Source organism: Aotus nancymaae, unplaced genomic scaffold, assembly GCF_030222135.1.
Source record: "Aotus nancymaae isolate 86718 unplaced genomic scaffold, 86718_ANA_hifiasm-v0.15.2.pri h1tg000002l, whole genome shotgun sequence".
Taxonomy (NCBI): Eukaryota; Metazoa; Chordata; class Mammalia; order Primates; family Aotidae; genus Aotus; species Aotus nancymaae.
Genome location: NW_026988413.1, coordinates 53,994,444 through 54,019,010, shown reverse-complemented (window position 1 = coordinate 54,019,010; position 24,567 = coordinate 53,994,444). Strand labels below are relative to the sequence as shown.

General features: G+C 38.3%; 1 protein-coding gene across 1 annotated transcript in view; it reads right to left on the bottom strand.

Annotated features, from left to right (window-relative positions):
- Positions 1-24,567, bottom strand: part of ORC5 (origin recognition complex subunit 5) — a 94,900-nt gene that overhangs the window by 6,846 nt on the left and 63,487 nt on the right. Inside the window, exon 13 of the mRNA XM_012456404.2 lies at positions 3,077-3,189. Within this exon, the coding sequence (XP_012311827.2) occupies positions 3,077-3,189 (113 nt within the window). The remainder of the gene's footprint in view (positions 1-3,076; positions 3,190-24,567) is intronic.

Below are 24,567 nucleotides of genomic sequence, written 5' to 3'. Positions count from 1 at the left end.
GCAGACTGCAGTGCTTATCACTTAAATAAGAGACACTGGGAGGAAAGCCAGATATTTCACTCTTTGTTGGTGGGTGGAAGCAGAGGTTAGAATTCCTAAGTTCAGTTTTGGAAATATATTAATATAGCTGGAAACAGCAATAAAGGTCAAGAAATTATAAATAGGTCTGGTCTTTAACAATAGGGGCATTATTAATACACAGATGGTTGATGAAGTCACATGTGTAGCTAAAGTTGACTAGGGAAAAAAATCTAATATGAGAAAAAAGCCTAGGGCCAAGCCTCAAGAAACAGCTATATTTAAAGGTCAGGTGGTGGAGATAACCTCTGTTAGTAAAAATGACCAAAGAATAAAGAGGAAAACGAGAATCGTATCTAAGAGAAGAGAGTTTTAAGAAAGAGAGAGTGGCCAACAGTGTTAGGTGCCACTGAGAGGACAAATAGCCTGAGACTAACAAAGGTTCTGGGAAAGTGGAGGAGATGGAATTCAGAGCATAGGTAGAAGAATCCACCTTAGGAAGAGAAACCCCTTTCTACTGAAAAAGGAAAGAAAGAGAAGATGGACACCAACACAGGTAGCTGAATTTTCAACTGATGGTTTCAACCTTGTTCTGTGAAACAGAGTGAAGACTGAACAGAATGAATGCAGACATTAGAATCTGTGGTTTAAAAACAGTCAAGAATTTAGGTGGAGGCTGGGCACGGTGGCTCATGCCTGTAATCCCAGCAGTTCGGGAGACTGAGGCAGGTGGATCAACCTGAGGTCAGGAGTTCAAGACCAGCCTGGCCAAAACAGTGAAACCCTTTCTCTGATAAAAATTAGCTGGGCGTGGTGGTATGTACCTGTGATCCCAGCTGCTTGGGAGGCTGAGGCAGGAGAATCACTTGAACCCAGGAGGTGGAGCTGCAGTGAGCTGAGATCACACCACTGTACTCCAACCTGGGGGACAGAGCAAGACTCCATCTCAAAAAATAAAAATAATAATAATTTAGGTTGTAAAGAAGTATGGATAGCAAGTCTCCTATTATTTCGGTACATGAGGTAGACCGGGTAGACAAAAATCAGTCTTAAGGAGAATAGGGAAATAGAGTCAGGTTTCGTGAGTCTCAAAGAAGTCATTTTTATAAGAAGTTGGGGGGCAGTAACAGTCTGGAAGTGGAAACAGGAAGAAAGGATGACACTGAAATGACCTCCAACCCTGAGGGATTAGGGTTTGAGCAAATACACAGCTACAATTAGAGATAACTCCAGGGGAAGTAGTGTCCCAAAGAAGAGTAAGGTTTTAGCTAAGGCAATGAGGAAGACAATTAGGAGAAGAGTAAGGAACATGGGAGGGAGGGAGAGAATGAAAGGCAGTCAGCAGAAAAGAAGTACAGAACACAGGGATGAGAGAGAAGAGGGCAGGTGTAGGGAGAAGCGGGTGCTTATTCTTTGGACACTGCCCACAGGAAGTAGGGAACAGTAAAGGAAACAAAAGAAGTTACAGAGTGTCCAAGTTCTATGGCAAGATTCCAGGTCTAAAGTTCTTGCTTTCTGCTGAGTGGTAAATGAAAGTGCATGTCTCTGGATGCAGAGATATGGAATTTAAAGGAAGTAATTGCTTTATGATCATACTTAACACACTAAAAAATAAGTTTTTATTCAATTTTCTCCGTGTAAAAGTTTGCCTGGTTTTATTAAAATGAATCACTAAAACCCTTGAATTCATGTTTTAGAGCCTATATGCCACAAAAATGTGGCAAATACCTGCATCATGTTATCACTACATTGTAGAGATGGGGGTCTCACTACATTGCCCAGGCTGGTCTTGAACTTCTGGCTTCAAGCGATCCTCCCACCTCAGCCTCCTAAACTACTGGGAATACAAGTGTGAGCCATTGTACCTGCCCATTCATTCATTTATTTATCATTTATTTATTTTTCAGAGTACTTTTAATTCAGAAGAGACTTCAGGGAGAAGCCTGACAACATATGGACTTCAAAACCTCAAGAAGCTGTAAAATTAATCATCAGAGGAGATCTGAAAATCTACACTGATATCAAGCACTGTTTTTAGGCTGAACAAAATAACATCTCATGCCTTTATATTGTTAATTTTGAAATATATGTAAATACTTCCATGACTAATTTTTAAAAGATACTAAAATGGAATCTTCATATTTAAAAAGGTTAGGAACACACTGTCTATAGATTGCCCGGTTCAACCTGCCAGTCTACACATGCATCTCCTCTTCCATTACAGTCCTGACAGATCATTATCCAGATGCAACCGTATGATGAAGTCATTTATTCACATAAATAGTTTGAACGTTTTCCACAACACTGAGTACACCTCTTTGTAAGGAAACTCATACTTTTAGACAGCTTTCATTTTGACAAACATACTTTCTTCCCCAGAACTTCTAACACTTTAGAATTACTCAGAATTAGTTTCATCCATTTTGCACACGACAGCCCCTGAAATACTTGACAGGTCACATGTCCTTCCTAAGGCTTTTCTCTCACACTCTGTCCTTCAGTCAGGGATGTGACACAATTCCTTATTCTACCACTCTCCTTGTGCCCCTTCAGCATTTATCCATTTGTCTCTCTGAAAACTCTAAACACAGCACAGCACACCAGATTTGATCGGCCTGTGACAACACACAGTAGAATGATTATGTCCCCTGACCTAGACACTGTATTTCTATCAGTGTTACCTAAGACAGGATTTTTAAAGCCTTGTAGTCAGCTAAATAATTTAGGACTTAAGCCAGCTCTCTCCCATCTTATTGCAATAGAAGAGAGTTTTCCGTAGCCAACTGTCTGTTAAATCTTACCTTGCTACTATGGGACCATTTATTCCAGTCTATTAAGGTCTTCCAGAATCTTGATTTTTGTCCTCTAACATATTAGCTATTTCTCCCAATTTTATGCCATTAGTAAATTTGAGAAGGTTCATTCTGTATTATAGCTTATTCATTCTTGGCACTTAAATAAATGATTTTTTCTTGCTTAAGTGACTAATGACATTAGATTAGGAAGAACACTAATTTTTATATTTAGTATATCATTTACATATTTCAAGATATTTTACCTTGAAATAGCTCTGATGAAGTCCAGAGACACTGTGCATTTGTATTTTGGTCCATCAAGCTGATCGTCATGGCCAACCAGAGTTAACAGCTGAAGGGTCACTAGAGAAGTAATCTAAAAGTGAGAGAACATTATTATAAGAAACTGTTTTAATAAGATTTTGTTTCTGAAACATAATCTCTTTTATAAACATACGTAACTGAATCACAGAAAATGTCTGCAAAGAAAATGACAACTTTGCAATCTGGAAACACAAATTTGTACATATGTTTACTAGTCTGGCAACTAGGACTAGTTGTCAGAGTCCTGGTTTGTTTTTTTTGCTTAGAGATATGGTCTCACTCTGTTACCCAGGCTGTAGTGCAGTGGCTTGATCACAGTTCATTGAAGTTTCAAATTCCTGGGCTCAAGTGGTCATCTCAACTCAGCCTTCCCAAGTGGCTGGGACTACAGGCACATGCCCACCACACCTAATTTTTTTATTGTTTTGTAGATATAGGGTCTGACTGTGTTGCCCAGGCTGGACTTGCACTCCTGGCTTGTAATCCTCCTGTCCTGGCCTCCCAAAAGGTTGGTGATATAGGAGGGAGGAGGAAAGTGCTGGGCAGAGAAGGGCATGGTCCCTGGCTAGAGTTCTACCCACAAGTCTGTGCCCACAGACCTAGGTAAGAATAGGCATTTCAGTTTTCATGCCTAAATGGTGCATTTTCCAAGACCACCCTGGCAGCCATGCCCTCATCTTGTGCCTATAAAAACCCTGAGACCCTAGCAGGTAGATACAAGCGGCTAGATGTTGAGAGGAACACACCAGCAGAAGAACACATAAGTGACTGGACATCAAGAGGAACACACTGGCAGACACTGGCAGGCCATTACAGTGGGATGACAGGGAGTTTGGCCAAGAGCGGCCAGACTCCAGGGGAGAACCACCTACGCACTCCATACCCCTTGTGGCTTCCCATACATCTGCTGAGAGCTACTTTTACTATTCAATAAAACTTTGCACTCATTCTCCCAGCCCACATTTGATCTAATTTTTCAGTACACCAATGCAAGAACTTGGGATAGAGAAAGCCCTCTGTCCTTGTGGTAAGGCAGAGGGCCTAACTGAGCTGACTAACACAAGCTGCCTACAGATGGCAAAACTAAAAGAGCACACTGTAATACACGTCCACTGGGGCTTCAGGAGCTGTAAGCATTCACCCCTAGATGCTGCCATGGGATCAGAGCCCCATCTGCATGCTCCCATTAGAGGTCTGAGCAGCAGGACACTGAAGAAGGGAGCCACTCTCCCCAGGAGGGGGAAAAGGGAACTTTTCCTGTTTCACTGGGATTACTGGCGAGCCACACTGCTCAGCCCAACCAAGAGTCCTAGTTTAACAACTGATTCAACAATCAGTCCTTAAGAATTCCACTAGAGACAGCTTTCTTTCATTAATGACTCAGATACATGACTGATAAACCTTTAAAAGCTGTAAATAAAGCATATTCCTTCTCTACATGAACATTTTACAGAATTTCTGTCTAAGTAACTCAGAATACAAAATCTATACTCCTTTGGGAATAAAACAATTCTAATATGGATTTAGGCCTTTTTTTTTTTTTTGAGATGGAGTCTCACTCTGTAGCCTAGGCTGGAGTGCAGTGGCACGATCTCGGCTCACTGCAACCTCCACCTCCCTGGTCCCGGTTCAAGCAATTCTCCTACCTCAGCCTCCCAAGTAGCTGGGATTACAGGCACCAGCCACCATGCCCAGCTAATTTTTGTATTTTTTAGTAGAGATGGGGGTTTCACCATGTTGGCCAGTCTGGTCTTGAACTCCTGATCTCATGATCCCCCTGCCTCGGCCTCCCAAAGTGCTGGGATTACAGGCGTGAGCCACTGTGCCTGGTCGGATCCAGACCTTTTTAAGAGTTGGGTAGCTGGTTAGATGATAAGAAATACATCCTTCAGACCTGGGCTTAGTCTTGCTTTAAAACTTTCTTTCTTTCTTTTTTTTTTTTCTGAGACAGGATCTCACTCCATCACCCATGCTGGATTGCAATGGTGCAATCATGGCTCACTGCAGCCTCAACCTATCCAGGTTCAGGTGATTCTTCCACAGCAGCCTCCTGAGAAGCTCGTACTATAGGCACATGCCACCATACCCAGCTAACTTTTTGTATACATGGGGTTTTGCCATGTTGTCCAGGCTGCTCTTGAGCTCTTGGGCTCAAGTGATGCACCCGCCTAGTCTCCCAAAGTGTTGGGATTACAAGCATAAGCCACCACAACCAACCAGTGCTTTAAAACTTATTGCTCATCATGTACTCAAGAAAATACCAGAGGAATTATTAGTAAAAGCAAAAGTGCTTTTTGTTAGGTCAAGATCAAAGTACAAAATAACATTCATACGGCCAACTAAAGTATTAAGTTTTCTGAAATCTAAGAAAGGAAGCTGATCCAAGAGCTGAAATTCTTTGAGTGCCCACTGTCTTCTCCTAATTTCTTATTTTTATCTACCACAGATCAGTAGGAAAAAGAGCCAGTAATGGCAATAAAATAAAATTTGGAGACTTAGTTACCTATAACAGCTCAGTGGCAATATGAGTAAGGGTTTTAAGTTATAATATCGGTAATAACTAATCATATGTCTTAGGAATTAAAAGTCTCACTTAATTTGGAATTAATACTTTACAGAGGCTAAGTAAACATCCTATGAATAGTAAACACACAAAGCAGTAGTAATTTGCTTGGTACTGAGTACTCTATACATATTATCTCATGTTATTCCTCATGACCTCTATGTCCACAAGGTAGATATTATTATACTTTTTAAATTTTTTATAGATGAGCCTCAGAGATCTTAAGTAACTTTCCCCATATCCCAGATCTACTGGCTTAGCAAGAATTCAAGAATCTATGATCATCTTACTATACATTTCCCATTATAATTTTGAAGGGAAAATTGTCACGCAGTGCTCAGTCTGCTATTAGTTTATTACCAAGTTAAAGAGTGAACAGATAAGAGATACCTTATATAGAGTATCTTACGTAGAGAAAATCCTACATTTAGTAAATATGAAACATTATTTCAATTGGAAAAGCAATTTATATTAATACATCAAAATACGAAGCTTTGTTGTTGAAAGGCTAAGATTTTAATTTCTAATTCAATATCAATAATTAGGTTACACCTTGAAACATCTTTTATAAGTATTCTGTGTGTGTTGAAAAGCATATGTATTTTACAACTGTTATGTATTTTGTTACGTGTCTATTGCTTTGTTACATATATGTCTATTATACAAGACATATATGTAATAAAGACATTATTTGTGTTGTTAAATCTTATATATACCATTTAAAAAATCTGCCTGACCAAAACTGAGAGGCATTACAATTTTTTCATTATCATAGAATCTTTTTCTTCTTGCAATTCTGTTTTTGCTTTATATTTTTGAAGCTACATTACTAAGTATATACAGATTTAAAGTTACTATGTTTTGTTGACAAACCTTTTCATTATGATAATAAACCTTTTATTCTCCAGTAATGTCTTTAGCTTACAGTATTTTTTTCCTAATCTTAACATAGCTATCTCAGCATTCCTTTATGTGCTCTGCCTTTTTCTTATGTTACTTTTCATGATTCTACTTTCAAGGTTCATGTTTTCTCAACTTTAGACAGTTCTCATGTAAATAACACATAGTGGAATTTTGTTTTTATAGTCAGTCTGACAACTTTTACCTTTCATTAGGACGATTGACTCCATTTGTTTTTAATATATCTAATGATTTTTAAAAATTTTTCTTTCTACTGTTATATTGAGCTATTTGTCCCTCCTTTCCTTTTTTTCATTCCTTTCTTACCTTTTAATGTATTATATTTTCTTATCTCTTTTTACTTTTACTATCTTGTAAGTAATTACTAGTCCCTTTAATTTGAATGTCCATTTTGATTTCTTCTTTGGCTCTCATGCTATTTTGGAAGTCCTTTGTTTCCAACTTACAAAGTTTTTTATTTTGTTTTGGGGGGATCACAGATGTGATCTGCATACTAGCAATCCTTTGAAATTTGTTGAGGTAGCTGGGTTCTCTGGGAGGAAAGAAGGGTACACAGGAACCTGGGTGTCACTGTGACAGAGTGAAATTGAACATGGTGGCTACTCTGCCTGTTCTGTCCACTAGGCCCCTTCTTGCTCTGTCCTAAGAATGTCTCCAGCTGATAACAACAGAGCACAAAGCATGCCCACCATGCAGGATGACTTACCCCAGGCAAATGAGGTAGGGAATAACAAGAGTTTTTCTCCTACTTATTAAGGTATTTACATAATATCCTCCATTCTGCCTCTTAGCCTGCAAAGCCTAAAATATTTACTATGTATCTCTTTACTGAAAAGGTTTGCAGACTTCTGCGTTAGAAGATTGCTAGATTCAAATTGTTAATTTAACCAACATTAAAACTAAGGTGCTTAGTAACTTTCTCAAAGTGATAATGACTGGTTGTTACCAGAAACTGACTTGACTAGGACTTAAATCTCCTAACTCCAATTCCAAAACTTTTTAAAAACATGCGTAAGCTGTGATCATAGCTAAGAAAGCACACATCTAACAGATGTATTATACTCTTGCCTGAGAATAGTGTGTGCTAAAAGAATTAGGATGATCTGCAAAACAGTCATAAAGGGAGCATTCAATAGAATAAACCCAGCAGTATGCCTCTAGCACTAAGATACAGGACTCTTTGCCCATTAACTTAAAAATCTGGCATATGCTACAAGTTTGTGCCCACCACAGAGGTGGAGCTGTCTGGCTGTCACTTAAGGTGTTAAGATCATCCAATTATCTCATTCCCACTCCCACCACCGGGCCCATTTGGATTCCATACTTAATCTTCTGATTTAGGAAGAGAGAGAACATAGTTTAAGAGGAAAAAAACATTCAAAGTTAGTAAGATCTATCTTTTGTCACTTACTAGCAGTAGACTTCAGACTGGTCAGTTAAACAATGTAGACCTCAATTTTCAAAACAAAAAATCATCAAAATAATCTTTCAGCCATAAAGGGATGTTCTAAATATTTGTAACTAAAAATGAGCACCAAAAAACTGTTAGAATAAATGCTTTCAGTGAAGTTATAGAATACAAAAATCAACAAATATGTCTATACATTTAGACATGAACTATCAAAGAAATTTTTAAAAATCTCATTTATGACAGCATCAAAAATAATAAAAATTTAAGAGTAAATTTAATCAAGAAGGTGAATTATTTATACACTGAAAACTATAAAATATTGATGAAAGAAATTGAAGAAAACACAAATAAGTGAAAAGATACCTGTGTTCATGTATTGGAAGAATTGTTATTATTAAAATGTTCATACTACCCAATGCAATCTACAGATTCAATGCAATCCCCATCAAAATTCCAATGTCATTATTCACAGAAAATAGAAAAAACAATCCGAGATCCAAGATGGCTGATCACTAGCAGCTCGGGCACGTAGCTCCCAGTGAAAGCACAGAGAACAAGAGGACGCCACACTTTCAGACGAATATTTGTTGCTCACGGACCAGGAGATTCCCAGTGGAGGAGCCCCACGGGTCGCCAGAGCGACTCTTGTGGCCGGCGCGGCAGTTTTGCTGGCGCCTTAGCGCAGCAGTTCTAGGTGCAGAGTCCGGAGATTCTCGGGCAGAAAAGCACCATCAATCTTAACACCGCTGTTTTGGCCGGCACAGTGGATTGCTCAGATTTCGGTGCTAGGAATCAAAAGTTGGACGTCCACTCAGAGACCTAGTTAGAAAGTCGGTAATTACAAAGACAACAGAGGGATAAATACACAATGAAGAGAAGAAACCAGCCTCAAAAGGCAGAGAATACTCAAAATCAGAATGCCTCTCCCTCTACAGGGGATTGCAATTCCTCATCAGTAACGGAACAAGGTTTAATGGAGAACGAGTGTGTTCCAATAACAGAAGCAGGTTTCAAAATGTGGGTGATAAGAAACTTCTGTGAATTAAAAGAACTTGTTCTAACCCAATGCAAAGAAACTAAGAACCTTGAAAAAAGGTTTGACGAAATGCTAATGAGAATGGACAATTTAGAGAGGAATATAAGTGAATTGATGGAGCTGAAAAACACAACACGAGAACTTCGCGAAGTATGCACAAGTTTAACAGTCGAATTGATCAAGCAGAAGAAAGGATATCAGAAGTCGAGCACCAACTCAGTGAAATGAAACGAGAAGACAAGATTGGAGAAAAAAGGATAAAAAGGAATGAGCAAAGTCTCCAGGAAATATGGGACTATGTGAAAAGAGCTAATTCACATGTGATAGGTGTACCTGAATGTGACGAAGAGAATGAATCCAAGTTGGAAAATACTCTTCAGGATATCATTCAGGAAAACTTTCCCAACCTAGCAAGGCAGGGTAATATTCAACTCCAGGTAATACAGAGAACACCACAAAGATATTCTTCAAGAAGACCAACCCCAAGGCACATAATTGCCAGATTTATTAGGGTTGAAATGAAAGAGAAAATACTAAGGGCAGCCAGAGAGAAAGGTCAGGTTACCCATAAAGAGAAACCTATCAGACTTACAGCAGATCTCTCAGCAGAAACCCTGCAAGCCAGAAAAGAGTGGGGACCAATATTTAATATCCTTAAAGAAAAGAACTTTCAACCCAGAATTTCATATCCAGCCAAACTAAGCTTTATGAGTGAAGGAAAAATTAAATCTTTTGCGAACAAACAAGTACTTAGAGACTTCACCACCACCAGGCCTGCTTTACAAGAGCTTCTGAAAGAAGCACTATACATATAAAGGAACAACCAATATCAGCCTTTCCAAAAATATATCAAAAAGCAAAGGGAATTAACACAATGAAAAATGTACCAACTAATGGGCAAAACAGCCAGCTAGCATCAAATGGCAGTATTAAACTTATATATATTCTAATTGGATAAAAAGCCAAAACCCATTGGTATGCTGCACCCAGACCCATCTCACATGCAATAATACACAAAGACTCAAAACAAAGAGAAGGAGGAAGATTTACCATCCAAACAGAGAGTAAAAATAAACAAATAAACAAAAAGCAGGAGATGCAATTCTTGCCTCTGATAAAGTAGACTTTAAAGCAACAAAGATCAAAAGAGGCAAACAAGGACATTACATAATGGCAAAAGAATCAATGTAACAAGAAGAGCTAACGATTCTATAGATCAACCAGACAGAAAATTAACAAGGACATCCAGGACTTGAACTCAGACCCGGAACAAGTAAACTTAATAAACATTTATAGAACTCTCCACTTCAAATACACAAAACATACATTACCACCTCACACCTATTCCAAAAGTGACTACATAATTGGAAGTAAATCACTCCTCAGTAATCGCATAGCATTTCATAGGTTTAAAAGAAATATTGGTTAGCTGCTTGCTTGTTATTTTCTTCCCTTATTCCTTCCTGTCTACATCATTAAGTATAATTATTGGTATAAAAGTGGTTTTCAATACCCATTACTAAGTTGCATTCTAGCCTGGGCAAGAAAGCAATACTCCCATTCTCTCTCTTTCTCTTCCTTTTTCTTCCTCTTCTTCATTCATTTTTTTCTTTCTTTCTAAAATAATAAAACTCTGATCTCCTGAAAAAAAAAAAAAAAAGGAAAAAACAATCCTAAATTTCCTATGGAACCACTAAGGACCCCAAATAGCAAAAGCAATCTTGAGAAAGAAGAATAAAGCTAGAGGCATCACACTTCCTAATTTCAAAGTACATTACTAATACAAAACTATAGTAATCAAAACAGTATGGTAATGGCATAAAAACAAACACACAGATCCAAAGAACAAAACAGCAAGTCCAGAAATAAAATCACACATATAAGGTCAACTAATCTTTGACAAAGGTACCAAAAATACACAATGGGAAAAAGATAGTTGCTTCAATAAATGGTAATGAGAATACTGGATATCTGCTTGCACAAAAAGTAAAACTGAACTCTTATACCGTACACAAAAATTAATGCAAATGTATTAAAGACTTAAATTAAAACATGAAACAATAAAATTCCTAAAAGTAAACATAGGGGAAAAACTCTCTGACATTAGTCTTCTCAGTGATTTTTTGGATATGATACCAAAAGTACAGGAAACAAAAGCCAAAATAAACAAATGAGACTATATCAAACTCAACAGCTTCTTCACAGCAAAGGAAACAACCAATAAAATGACAAGGCAATCTACAGAATGGGAGAAAAAAAATCAGGTAAATCAAATGGCATAAACAAGATAATAGAAACAAAATTATATTAGCAATTGTATTAAAAGTAAACTACATGCTTCAAATAAAATAAAAAGACTGAAAAAAAAACAAATCAAACTGCATATTGTTTAAAAGAGATACATATAAAATGGAAGCATATATAAAAGTTAAAAGTCAAGGACAAAACTGAGGTATATCACACAAATTCTAACAAAAAGAACAACAATAATGAAAGTAGGTTAAACATCAGACAAAACAGACTTGAAATGAGATTTAAGGAAAGGTTCACTTAATAATGACAAAATGCAGACCCTAAGCTCATATGTCTTACAAGATTAACTGCTTGAGACGTTTACTATGAAGAAAAGAGACACAAAACAGGATGAAGAGCCGAAGGATCCAGGAGTCTTCGGGGGAGAGTAAATATTGCTAAAAGTCAAGACAAGACAAATTCAATAGCCTTCCCAGACTGGAAATAGGTAGAAATCTATAATGACAGTAGGTCTGAAGTTTTAATGAATGGGAAGACATATAGAAAAGAGTTAACATAGTCTTCTATTGCTAAGTATATTAACTTCAACTCTTTCTAGTTTTCTGTAAGAGATTCATTTGCTAAAATAGGTGAGTAATAGCTATTTGAAAAATCATGCATTGAAATCTATTACTGAGGGCAGTTCTCCTTAATACTTTTTTTTAAATATGGAAGAAAACATTAATTACCTTTTACTTTGCCACTGACATTGCCTTATAATATGTCTCATAACTGATACTTTCCTGTAAATTCAAATAGTCTCAAATATTTAGATTCTTTAATGAAAATTGTATGCTAAATTACTTTTTCCACAATTTTTTCACAGGAAAACACAAAATCTGTCTTTAATAGTTAAGATAGGGTCTCAAGAATATTTTCAGATACCTTACAGTTTTTTTACTTTTACCACATTAGTGATAACAAATGTCTAAAGGCAGAAAGTTAGAACAAATAGGCCCTTGAAGTCACTTTAGTTCTACCAGGATTCCATGGCTAAATTAATCATGTAAATTGTACAAAGGATACAGTATCACTTCAGCTGAAGATGCAGCAGCTAAAAGGCACTTGCAAAATATTAATAACAAGAGTGATCATTTTTTACTTATTATTATTTTATTTATTTGTTTTTTTAATTGTACTTTAGGTTCTGGAGTGCATGTGCAGATCATGCAGGATTGTTGCATAGATACATACATGGCAAAGTAGTTTGCTGCCATCATCCCCCTCATCACCTATATCTGGCATTTTTCCCCATGTTATCCCTCCCCAACCTCCCCACCCCTGCTGTCCCTCCCCTAACTCCCCCTCAACAGACCCCAATGTGCGATGCTTCCCTCCCTGTGTCCATGTGTTCTCATTGTTCAACACCCACCTATCAGTGAGAAAATGCAGTGTTTGATTTTCTGTTCTTGTATCAGTTTGCTGAGAATGATGGTTTCCAGATTCATCCACGTCCCTACAAAGGACATGAACTCATCCTTTTTTATGGCTGCATATAGTATTCCATGGTGTATATGTGCCACATTTTCCTTGTCCAGTTTATTACTCATGGGCATTTGGGCTGGTTCCAGGTCTTTGCTATTGTAAACAGTGCTGCAATGAACATACGTGTGCATGTGTCTTTAAAACAGAAGGATTTATAATCCTTTGGGTATATACCCAGTAATAGGATTGGGGGTCAAATGGAATTTCTATTTCTAGATCCTTGAGGAATTACAACACTGTCTTCCACAGTGGTTGAACTAATTTACACTCCCACCAACAGTGTAAAAGTGTTCCTATTTCTCCACATCCTCTCCAGCATCTGTTGTCTCCAGATTTTTTAATGATCACCATTCTAATTGCGTGAGGTGGTATCTCCATGTGGTTTTGATGTGCATTTCTCTAATGACCAGTGATGGTGAGCATTTTTACACATTTGTTGGCCTCATATATGTCTTCTTTCAAAGTGTCTGTTCATATCCTTCGTCCACTTTTGAATGGGTTTGTTTTTTTTCTTGTAAATCTGCTTTAGTTCTTTGTAGATTCTGGATATTAGCCCTTTGTCAGATGGGTAGATTGCAAAAATTTTTTCCCATCCTGTTGGTTTCACTCTAATGATTGTTTCTTTTGCTGTATGGAAGCTCTGGAGTTTAATTAGATCCCATTTGTCTATTTTGGTTTTTGTTGCCAATGCTTCTGGCGTTTTAGTCATGAAGTTCTTGCCTATGCCTATGTACTGAAAGATTTTCCCCAGGTTTTCCTCTAGGGTTTTTATGGCGTTAGGTCTTATGTTTAAGTCTTTAATCCATCTGGAGTTAATTTTAGTGTAAGGTGTCAGTAAGCAGTCCAGTTTCTGCTTTCTGCACATGGCTAGCCAGTTATCCCAACACCATTTACTAAACAGAGAATCCTTTCCACATTGCTTGTTTTTGTCATGTTTGTCAAAGATCAGATGGCTGCAGATCTGTGGCAATGCCTCCGAGGCCTCTGTTCTGTTCCACTGGTCTATATTTCTGTTTTGGTAACAGTACCATGCTGTTTTGATTACCGTAGCCTTGTAGTATAGTTTGAAGTTAGGTAGTGTGATGCCTCTAGCTTTGTTCTTTTTGCTTAGAATTGTCTTGGCTGTTCGGGCTGTCTTTTGGTTCTATATGAAGTTTAGGGTGGTTTTTACCAGTTCTGTGAAGAAGGTCATTGGTAGCTTGATGAGGATAGCGTTGAATCTATAAATTACTTTGGGCAGTATGGCCATTTTCACAATACTGATTCTTCCTAACCATGAGCATGGAATATTTCTCCATCTGTTTGTGTCCTTATTTCGTTGAGCAGTGGTTTGTAGTTCTCCTTGAATAGGTCCTTTACATCCTTTGTTAGTTGTATTCCTTGGTATTTTATTCTCTTTGTAGCAATTATGAATGGCAGTTCACTCATGATTTGGCTCTCTGTTAGTCTGTTATTGGTGTAGAGGAATGCTTGCGATTTCTGCACATTGATTTTGTATCCTGAGACTTTGTTAAAGTTGCTTATCAGTTCATGAAGATTTTTAGGCTAAGACGATGGGGTCTTCTAAATATAAAATCATGTCATCTACAAATAGAGACAATTTGACTTCCTCCTTTCCCAAATGAATACCCTTTTTTTCTTTTCCTTGCCTGATTGCTCTGGCTAGAACTTCCAAAACTAATTGAATAGGAGTGGTGAGAGAGGGCATCCTTGTCTAGTGCCAGATTTCAAAGGGAATGCTTCCAGTTTTTGCCCATTCAGTATGATATTGGCTGTGCATTTGTCATAAATAGCTTTCATTGTTTTGAGATACATTCCATCGATACCTAGTTTACTGAGAGTTTTTAGCATAAAAGGCTGTTGAATTTTGTCGAAGGCCTTCTCTGCATCTATTGAGATAATCATGTGGTTTTTGTCTTTGGCTCTGTTTATGTGGTGGATTATGTTTATAGACTTGTGTATGTTGAACCAGCCTTGCATCCCTGGAATGAAGCAGACTTGATTGTGATGGATAAGCTTTTTGATGTGCTGTTGGATGTGGTTTCCCAGTATTTTATTGAAGATTTTTGCATCTATGTTCATCATGGATGTTAGCCTGAAGTTTTTTCTTTTTGTTAAGCCTCTGCCAGGTTTTGGTATCATGATGATGTTGCTCTCATAAAATGATTTGGGAAGGATTCCCTCTATTTGTATTGTTTGGAATAGTTTCAGAAGGAGTGGTACCAGCTCCTCTTTGTACATCCGGTAGAATTCGGCTGTGAACCCATCTGGACCCAGGCTTTTTTTGGTTGGCAGGCTATTAATTGCTGCCTCAACTTCAGCCCTTGTTATTGGTCTATTCAGGGTTTCAACTTCTTCCTGGTTTAGGCTTAGGAGGGTGCAAGTGTCCAGGAATTTATCCATTTCTTCCGGGTTTACTGATTTATGTGCATAGAGTTGTTTGTAGTAATCTCTGCTGGTAGTTTGTATTTCTGTAGAATCAGTGTTGATATCCCCTTTATTGTTTTTTATTACATCTATTTGAGTCTTCTCTCTTCTCTTTTTTATTAATCTGGCTAGCGGTCTATTTTGTTGACCTTTACAAAAAAACAGCTCCTAGATTTATTGATTTTTTGAAGGGTTTTTTTTGTGTGTATGTCTCTATCTCCTTGAGTTCTGCTCTGATCTTAGTTATTTCTTGTCTTCTGCTGGCTTTTGAGTTTTTTGATCTTGCTCCTCTAGCTCTTCCAATTTGACAAAAGGGTGTTGATTTTAGATCTTTCCTTGCTTCTCATGTGGGCATTTATTGCTATAAATTTCCCTCTAGACACTGCTTTAAATGTGTCCCAGAGATTCTGGTACGTTGTCTTCGTTCTCATTGGTATTGAAGAACATCTTTATTTCTGCCTTCATTTCACTGTTTATCCAGTCAACATTCAGGAGCCAGTTGTTCAGTTTCCATGAAGTTGTGCAGTTCTGAGTTAGTTTCCTAATCATGAGTTCTAATTTGATTACACTGTCGTCGGAGAGACTGTTATGATTTCTGTTCTTTTGCATTTGTTGAGGAGTGATTTACTTCCAATTATGTTGTCAGTTTTAGAGTTGGTGTGATGTGGTGCTGAGAAGAATGCGTATTCTGTAGATTTGGGGTGGAGAGTTCTGTAGATGTCTATTAGGTACGCTTGGTCCAGATCTGAGTTCAAGTCCTGGATATTTGTGTTAATTTTCTGTCTTGTTGATCTAATACTGACAGTAGAGTGTTAAAGTTTTCCACTATTATTGTGTGGGAGTCTAAGTCTCTATGCAGGTCGTTAAGAACTTGCTTTATGTATCTGGGTGTTCCTGTATTGGGTGCATATATATTTAGGATGATTAGTCTTCTTGTTGCATTGATCTTTACCATTATGTAATGCCCTTCTTTGTCCCTTTTGATCTTTGTTGGTTTAAAGAACATTTTATAAGAGACTAGGACTGCAACTCCTACTTTTTTTTGCTCTCTATTTGCTTGGCAAATCTTCCTCCATTCCTTTATTTTTAGCCTATGTGTGTCTGTGCACATGAGATGGGTTTGCTGAATACAGCACACCGATGGGTCTTGACTTTTTATCCAATTTGCCAGTCTGTGTCCTTTGATTGGGGCATTTAGGCCATTTACATTCAAGATTAATATTGTTATGTGTGAATTTGATCCTGACATTTTGATGCTAGCTAGCTGTTTTGCCCATTAGTTGACGCAGTTTCTTCACTGTGTCAATGGGCTTTCCCATTTGGCACATTTTTGGAGTGGCTGGTACTGGTTGTTCCTTTCCCTGTTTAGTGCTTCTTTCAGGGGCTCTTGTAAGGCAGACCTGGTGGTGACAACATTTCTCAGCAATTGCTTGTCCATAAAGGATTTTATTTCTCCTTCACTTATGAAGCTTAGTTTGGCTGCATATGAAATTCTAGGTTGAAAGTTCTTTTCTTTAAGGATATTGAATATTGGCCCCCACTCTCTTCTGGCTTGTAGGGTTTCTGCCGAGAGATCCACTGTGAGTCTGATGGGCTTCCCTTTGTGGGTAACCCAACCTTTCTCTCTGGCTGCTCTTAGCATTTTTTCCTTCATTTCAACCATGGTGAATCTGATGATTATGTGCCTTGGGGTTGCTCTTCTTGAGGAATATCTTTGTGGTGTTCTCTGTATTTCCTGGACTTGAATGTTGGCCTGCCTTGCTAGGTTGGGGAAGTTCTCCTGGATAATATCCTGAAGAGTGTTTTCCAGCTTGGATTCATTCTCCCCGTCAAATTCAGGTACATGTATCAAACATAGATTAGGTCTTTTCACATAACCCCAAATTTCTTGGAGGCTTTTTTCATTTCTTTTCACTTTTTTCTCTAATCTTGCCTTCTTGCTTTATTTCATTGAGTTGATCTTCAATCTCTGATATCCTTTCTTCTGCTTGGTCAATTTGGCTATCGAAACTTGTGTATGCTTCGCGAAGTTCTCGTGCTGTGTTTTTCAGCTCTATCAAGTCATTTATGTTCTTCTCTAAGCTAGTTGTTCTAGTTAGCATTTCGTCTAATCTTTTTTCAAGGTTCTTAGTTTCTTTACATTGGGTTAGAACATGTTCTTTTAGCTCAGAGAAGTTTGTTATTACCCACCTTCTGAAGCCTGTTTCTGTCAATTCATCAGACTCATTCTCCATCCAGCCTTGTTCTCTTGCTGGTGAGGAGTTACGATCTCTTGGAGGAGGAGAGGCATTCTGGTTTTTGGTGTTTCCATCCTTTTTGTGTTGATTTCTTTCCATCTGCATGGATTTATCTACCAGCGGTCTTTGTATTTGGTGACTTTCAGATGGGGTCTCCGAGTAGACGTCCTTTTTGTTGATGCTGAAGCTATTTCTTCCTGTTTATTAGTTTTCCTTCTTACAGTCAGGCCCATCTGCTGCAGGACTGCTGTAGGTCCACTTCAAACCCTGCTTGCCTAGGGATCACCCAAGGGGGTTGCAGAACAGTAAGGGTTGTGCCAGTTTCTTCTTCTGTTATCTTCATCTCAGAAGAGTATCCGCCAGATGTCAGCTAGAGCTCTCCTTCATGACATGCCTCTTTGGATATACAGGGGTGGGGGAGCAGCCTGAGGAGACAGTCTGTCCATTATCAGAGCTCAAGTGCTGTGCTGGCAGCTCCATTGTTCCATTCAGAGCTGCTGGGCAGGTACATTTAAGTCTGCTGCAGTGGAACTCATAACCGCCTCTTTTCCCAGGTGCTGTGTCCTAGGAAGGTGGGGCTTTATTTATAAGTTCCTGACGTGCTGCTGCCTTTTTTCAGAGATGCCCTGCCCAGCAAGGAGGTAGCCTAGTCACAGTCTGACAGCAAAGGCACTGCTGAGCTGCCATGGGATCTGCCTAGTTGCTGTGTAAACTTCCTTGCGGTTTTGCTTACAGAGGTACAGTTAGAACTGCCTCGGTAATGGCGGTCTGCCTCAGTAATGGCAGACTGCCTCGGTAACGGCGGACTGCCTCGGTAGTGGGAGACTGCCTTGGTAATGGCTGATGTCATTCCCCTCAGAGAGCTGGACCGCCCTGGGTCCAGCTGCACTTGCTGCAAAACTCTCAATCCAGAGTATTTTAGATTGCTGGTCTTTGTGGGGGTGGGACCTGCCAAGCCAGATCACCTGGCTCCCTGCTTTCAGCCCCCTCTTTTTCAGTTGAATGGGCGGCTCCATCTCCGACGCATTCCAGGTGCCAGTTGAAACAGTTGCCCAGATTTATTTGAGTTTTTGTGTGGAAATCCACAGCGCCAGCTAAAACAGCAGTGCTAGAAACTCGTGGCTTTTCAGCCCGGGGATCTCCTGGTCTGTGGGCAGTAAAAACTGTGGGAGAAGCACAGTATCTGAACCAGAGTGCTGGATTGGATGGAAAAGCCCATGATGGCCTTCACTGGGTAGGGAGCAGGGTCCTCCAGGGATTGCACTTCCCAGGTGAGGCAGTGCCCTGCCCTGTCTGGGCTCACCCTTCTTGGGCTACACTCACTGTGCAAACAGTCCCATTGAGATGCTCCTGGTACCTTGTTTGGAAATGCAGTGATCAATCACCCTCTGCATTGCTCTTACTGGGAACTGCACTCCAGAGCTGTTCCTATTTGGCCATCTTGGATCCCTCCTGATCAATTTTTTTAGGAGTAGGGCTGATTTAGGAAAAGCTAATACATTAAAAGAACTAAACCTAAAGAAAGCAATTAAATTAGAATGTGATTTTTCACATCAAAAAAAAAATAGTCTTTTATTTGTTGACTTTATCATATAAAAATCACTGAAAAGCTCAACATAAAAATATTCATATATATACATTGTATGCAAATATACAAATAATAGATATTCAGAGAAATATCTATTACATAAAAGCAGTCAACAGGCCAGGCATAGTGTGGTCCATACCTGTAATCCTAGCACTTTGGGAGGCCAAGATGAGCGGATCACTTGAGGCCAGGAGTTTCAGATCAGCCTGGCCAATGTGGTGAAACCCCATCTCTACTAAAAATAAAAAAATTAGCCAGGCATGGTGGCATGCACATGTAATCCCAGCTACTTGGGAGGTTGAGGCATGAGAACTGCTTGAACCCAGGAGGTGAAGGTTGCAGTGAGCTGAGTTAGTACCACTGCACTCCAGCCTGCATGTCAGAGTGAGACTCTGTCTCAAAGATAACAATAAAAATAATAAAAAAAGGAATGAACAATATACTAAATATTTAAAGGTCCTTTCCCAGTTTATTAAAATTTTGCAAGAGTTAAATTGAAAACAAAATAAAGCACAAAGATTAATTAGTGGGGTTAACATTTTAAATCTCAAATGTATTAGTTTATTAACTGTACTAAATGAAAACTTCTGGAAAAATACATATAAAACTTTAAAAATTATTTCTATACATGCATAAATAGCAGAATATCCACCTTCCTGTCCATTATCCAATCCTTAAATTAGCTGATATTTATTTCCAACTACATATTCATGAAACTCTTCAGGAGTTACTTACTCTAGGTACTACGCATTTAAAAATGAGGCCAGGTGCAGTGGCTCACACCTGTAATCCCAGCACACAGGGAGGCTGAGGCAGGCGGATCACCTAAGGTCAGGAGTTCGAGACCAGCCTGGCCAACAGGGCAAAACCCCGTCTCTACTAAAAATACAAAAAATTAGCAGAGCATGGTGGCATGTTCCTGTAATTTCAGCTATTCAGGAGGCTGAGTCAGGAAAGTGGCTTGAACCTGGAAGGCAGAGGTTGCAGTGAGCCAAGACTGCACCAGTGCACTCCAGTCTGGCCAACAGAGTGAGACTTTGGGAGGCTGAGGCGGGTGGATCACGAGGTCAAGAGATCGAGACCATCCTGGTCAACATGGTGAAACCCCATCTCTACTAAAAATACAAAAAATTAGCTGGGCATGGTGGCACGTGCCTGTAATCCCAGCTACTCAGGAGGCTGAGGCAGGAGAACTGCCTGACCCAGGAGGCGGAGGTTGCGGTGAGCCGAGATCGCGCCATTGCACTCCAGCCTGGGTAACAAGAGCAAAACTCCGTCTCAAAAAAAAAAAAAAAAGAATAGGATCACAAAAAATATTTATTTTGCTCCACTTTAAATGATCATGACAACATGATGAACTCAGATCTCCAGGCTAGCATTAACACCTACATAGTATGATACGGTCAGTGTGGACACGGCAAAAGTCTCTAGACAGTGAAGGTACTCAGATTCATTGCGGTGTCTCCCTTTCACATGTATACATGTATATGCATAAATAAGGTAGAGGCGGAGCAGAGCCTTTCCCATCTACCTGCCTGAGACCTTTCCTACAAAGGAAAAAGACACAGAACAGGATGGGCAACCAAGGGACACGGGAGTCTTTGGGAGAGAGTAAATATTGCTGAAAGTCAAGATAAGACAAATAGTCTTCTCAGTTTGGAAACTTGTAGAAATCTATGCTGAGAGTAGGCCTGAAATTTTAATGAATGGGAAGATATGTAGAAAAGAGATAACATAGTCTTCGATGGCTAAGTATATTAACTTCAACCCTTTTTATTCAGTGACAAATCTGTGACTTAGAGAAAAGAGATATAAAACAGTCATTCCTATTGTTAGGTCCCCAAATGTGGGGAGTGATTTACACAAAGTCTCTAGTTCCGGCACAGAATAAAAAATTGAAATATTTTGCAGTAAATAAATTAATGACTTAGAAGGATTTAATCTCTGTTGGAAAAAAAAAAGCTCTCCAAATAATAATGGTAAAACATTCTGTAATCTTTTTTTAGCACTAATTTACAGAATGCTTCTCATTCAATTGAGCTTTGAATTACCATGGAACATATTTCAGGAACAAACACCAATAAAGAGCCTAGACAGAAGGTTAGAAAAAAGATAAATACAGAACTTCCAACCCAGACAGGATGCAGAGATTCATATTTGTTATTCTTCCCTGCTTCGTACAACTATAAATCCTAGAAATAATGTTAAGAGGTGACCAAAAGAGGACTCTGAAAGGTAGAAAGAGGGAAGTGGACTGCTTAGGGATTCTAGGGCTACAGAAACAAGATAGAGGGAGGGAGTCTTATAATTCCTCACCCAAGAGCAAAAGGTAAACCAAGCCCAGCACTTCCCAATCCACAACTGAGCAACAGAAGGCTACCTAGGTATGCACATTCCTCCCCTGGATTAAAGAGGAATGCTGACAAAAGAACTCGCAATTCTATATCTAGCAAAGCTATCCTTCATGAATAAAGTGGAAATAAAGATATGCTCAAACAAAAAACTAAAGAATCTGTCACTAGCAGATGACCTTCAGAGAAGGGCAAAAGGAAGTTCTTCAAACAAAAGGAAATGCTAAAAGTGAAAGAACAAACAGTGGAAAGCAGATTTGTAGAGAAATACAAGAGAATATCTCCTCATGAGTTTTCTAAATCACATTTGATTAAACATTTTAACACCTCCTGATACTCAAGACAGTATCTGAAAAGTGGGGAAGTAAAAGGAATGGTAGTATGGCTTCCATAATTCACTTGAAGTGGTAAAACACTGATATGCCTTATAAAACTAAGCACGCAATTATAGTATTACCCTGAAATTGCACTTATGCATTTATCCCAGAGAACTGCATGTTCACATAAAAACCAGTACATGAATGTTCCTAACAGCTTTAATTGTAATGGCCAAAAAACAAGAAAAAACCCAGATGTCTTTCCGTAAGTGAATAGTTAAACAAACTGTGGTACATGTACACCACAGAATACTCCTCAGTAATTAAAAGGAATGAACTATTAATACATGCAAAAATTTGAATGAATCTGAAGACTTATTCTGAGTCAAAAAAGTTAATTCCCAAGTGTTATATACTATATAATTGTGCTTAAAAAATTTCTTGAAATGACAAAATTCTAGAGGTAGCAATTAGCACTTAACAGGAATTTGGGAAGGGGAGGGAGAGAGGAAGGCTAAGGTCATTAATGAGTAACAGGAAGAATCCTTGTGATAATGGAATCGTACTTGACTACAGTGATGAATTAACAAAACTATGCACAGGATAAAATATCATATAATCAACTATATATATAGACATACACAAAAGAATACATATAGAAGTAGGGAAATCTGAATGAGATCAGTAGATTGCATTAATGTCAATTCCCTGGTTGTGATATTTTACTATAGCTTTGCCAAATGTTCACATTGTGGAGAACCAGCAAAGGACACACAGGAAAGGAGAGTACACACTATTTTTTACAACTGTGTATGAATCTATACTTATCTCAAAAAAGCTTAATTTACAAAAACACTGAAAAAGTATTCAAAATATAGGCGGCTGTGAGAAATACCTTGTAAACCCTCAGAATAAATTTTATCTCAAAATGTTTAAGTAGCTATGAAGCTAAAAAAATCTACTTGTAAAAATAAAAACACTTTTTAACACTTATTTGTAAGGATTTTTAAATCTAAAGGCAGATGATTAGTTATGACTTGGGGCTCAGCCTCAAAGAAGATTTGTAGCTACTGGTTTCAGGCTGTAAGTCTATGAAGGTTCTTACCAAGTTGCCTAAAACCTGTGGCTAGTAAAACGTATTATTTCCTCTACAGCAAAGGAAGATTATAGCAGAAGTATTACTATATAAATCCCAACCTGAGTGTTCTTTTTCCAAATTCTTACTTTATATATTTTTTAATGATAAAAGTTCTGTTTTTATTTGTTTGTTTGAGGGCTATGAAAGACAACTGCACTGCAAATTTATTAAACAGTAAAGTTTTCCAACATAAAAATAATTGCACAACAAAATTCTGAGCTTGCTCATCTGAACTTGAAACTTAGGAGATCAATACTTGACTTAATAGATGAGGAAAGAAACATCATAGCAGGATAATTGGCATTATTGGTCCCTAGTCAGTCACCCACACAAACTAATGTTTCCAAATTATTTAATCCAAAAGTCCCAATGAAAAAGAATACAACACATATGTCATGCTAAAGGTTTACTAGAAAATATTTTAGAGTTGTAACAACAAATTTTAAATTAAGCACTTAATTTTAAGAATACTTAGCATATTAAAAACACTTATCCAAAATAATACATCAAATTGGGTACTAATGATTAGAAAATGGTTCATCAAGACTACTGCTACTGTGAATAACAAATCCCAGTATGAGTCTATGTGATTTTATCTTTTCTTCTGCTGTTTTTCAAAATTCCTGAGAATGATACATATGTATTTTGGCATTCACTACTTCCCTCAGGTTCTAGCAGAGGATATGGACAAAACTTGAGGGGCAGGGGTCAGGAAAAGAGAGCTATAGGAACTAATTAATAATATTAATGACCATGGTAATTAGCAGTATATGGACTGGAATTTATTATTGTGTTGAGATTCTACGACAGACATCGTGCATCCTCAATCCTCACAAAAACTCTCATGATTACTATAAATAAATCTCTTTTTTTCCAGATGAGGGTTCCACCTCAGAGAGGTTAGTAAATTGCTCAAGGTCATGGAGCTAACAGTGGTTAAAAACAGCAATGGATTTGAATACTATTTGAATCCAAAGCCCATATTCCTTATACTACCCCAAATAAGGAGCTATAGAATACAAAGAGAGAATTTTTTTGTTGGGAGAGATTAGGAAAGCTTTATGGAAGAAGGAAAGGGGGTTAAATGACAACTCCAGCTTGCACTGTATGCTGGAGAGGTAAGAAACCTAGGAGAACAGGCAATGCAAGTAAAACAGAAAAAAAGCCTTAAATAAAATTGTAGCAATAAGGACAAAGAAGTATCTCAATACAGTATAGGCAAATGTCCTGCCCCAGGGATACAGAATAGCCTTGAGAAGTAACAATTAACCATCCTGTGAACAAAACTGTTAGATGTTTGAGTTTGATGTCATGAGAGTAAAATATTAATATGGATTTTATTTAACCTAATGACAGGTTAGTTTTTCATAAGTCAGATTATATATTACATTAGACATTAAATTGCTATCTTTAAGGTTTAATTTTTAAAAGGTAAATATTCGCTGGGCACAGTGGCTCACACCTGTAACTCCAGCACTTTGGGAGGCAGAGGAGGGTGGATCACTTGAGGTCAGGAATTCAAGACCAGCCTGGCCATTGTGGTGAAACCCCAGGTCTATCAAAAATATAAAAATTAGCCAGATTTGGCTACTTAGGAGGCTGAGGCAGAAGAATTGCTTGAACCTGGGAGGCGAAGTTATAGTAAGCCAAGATTGTGCCACTGC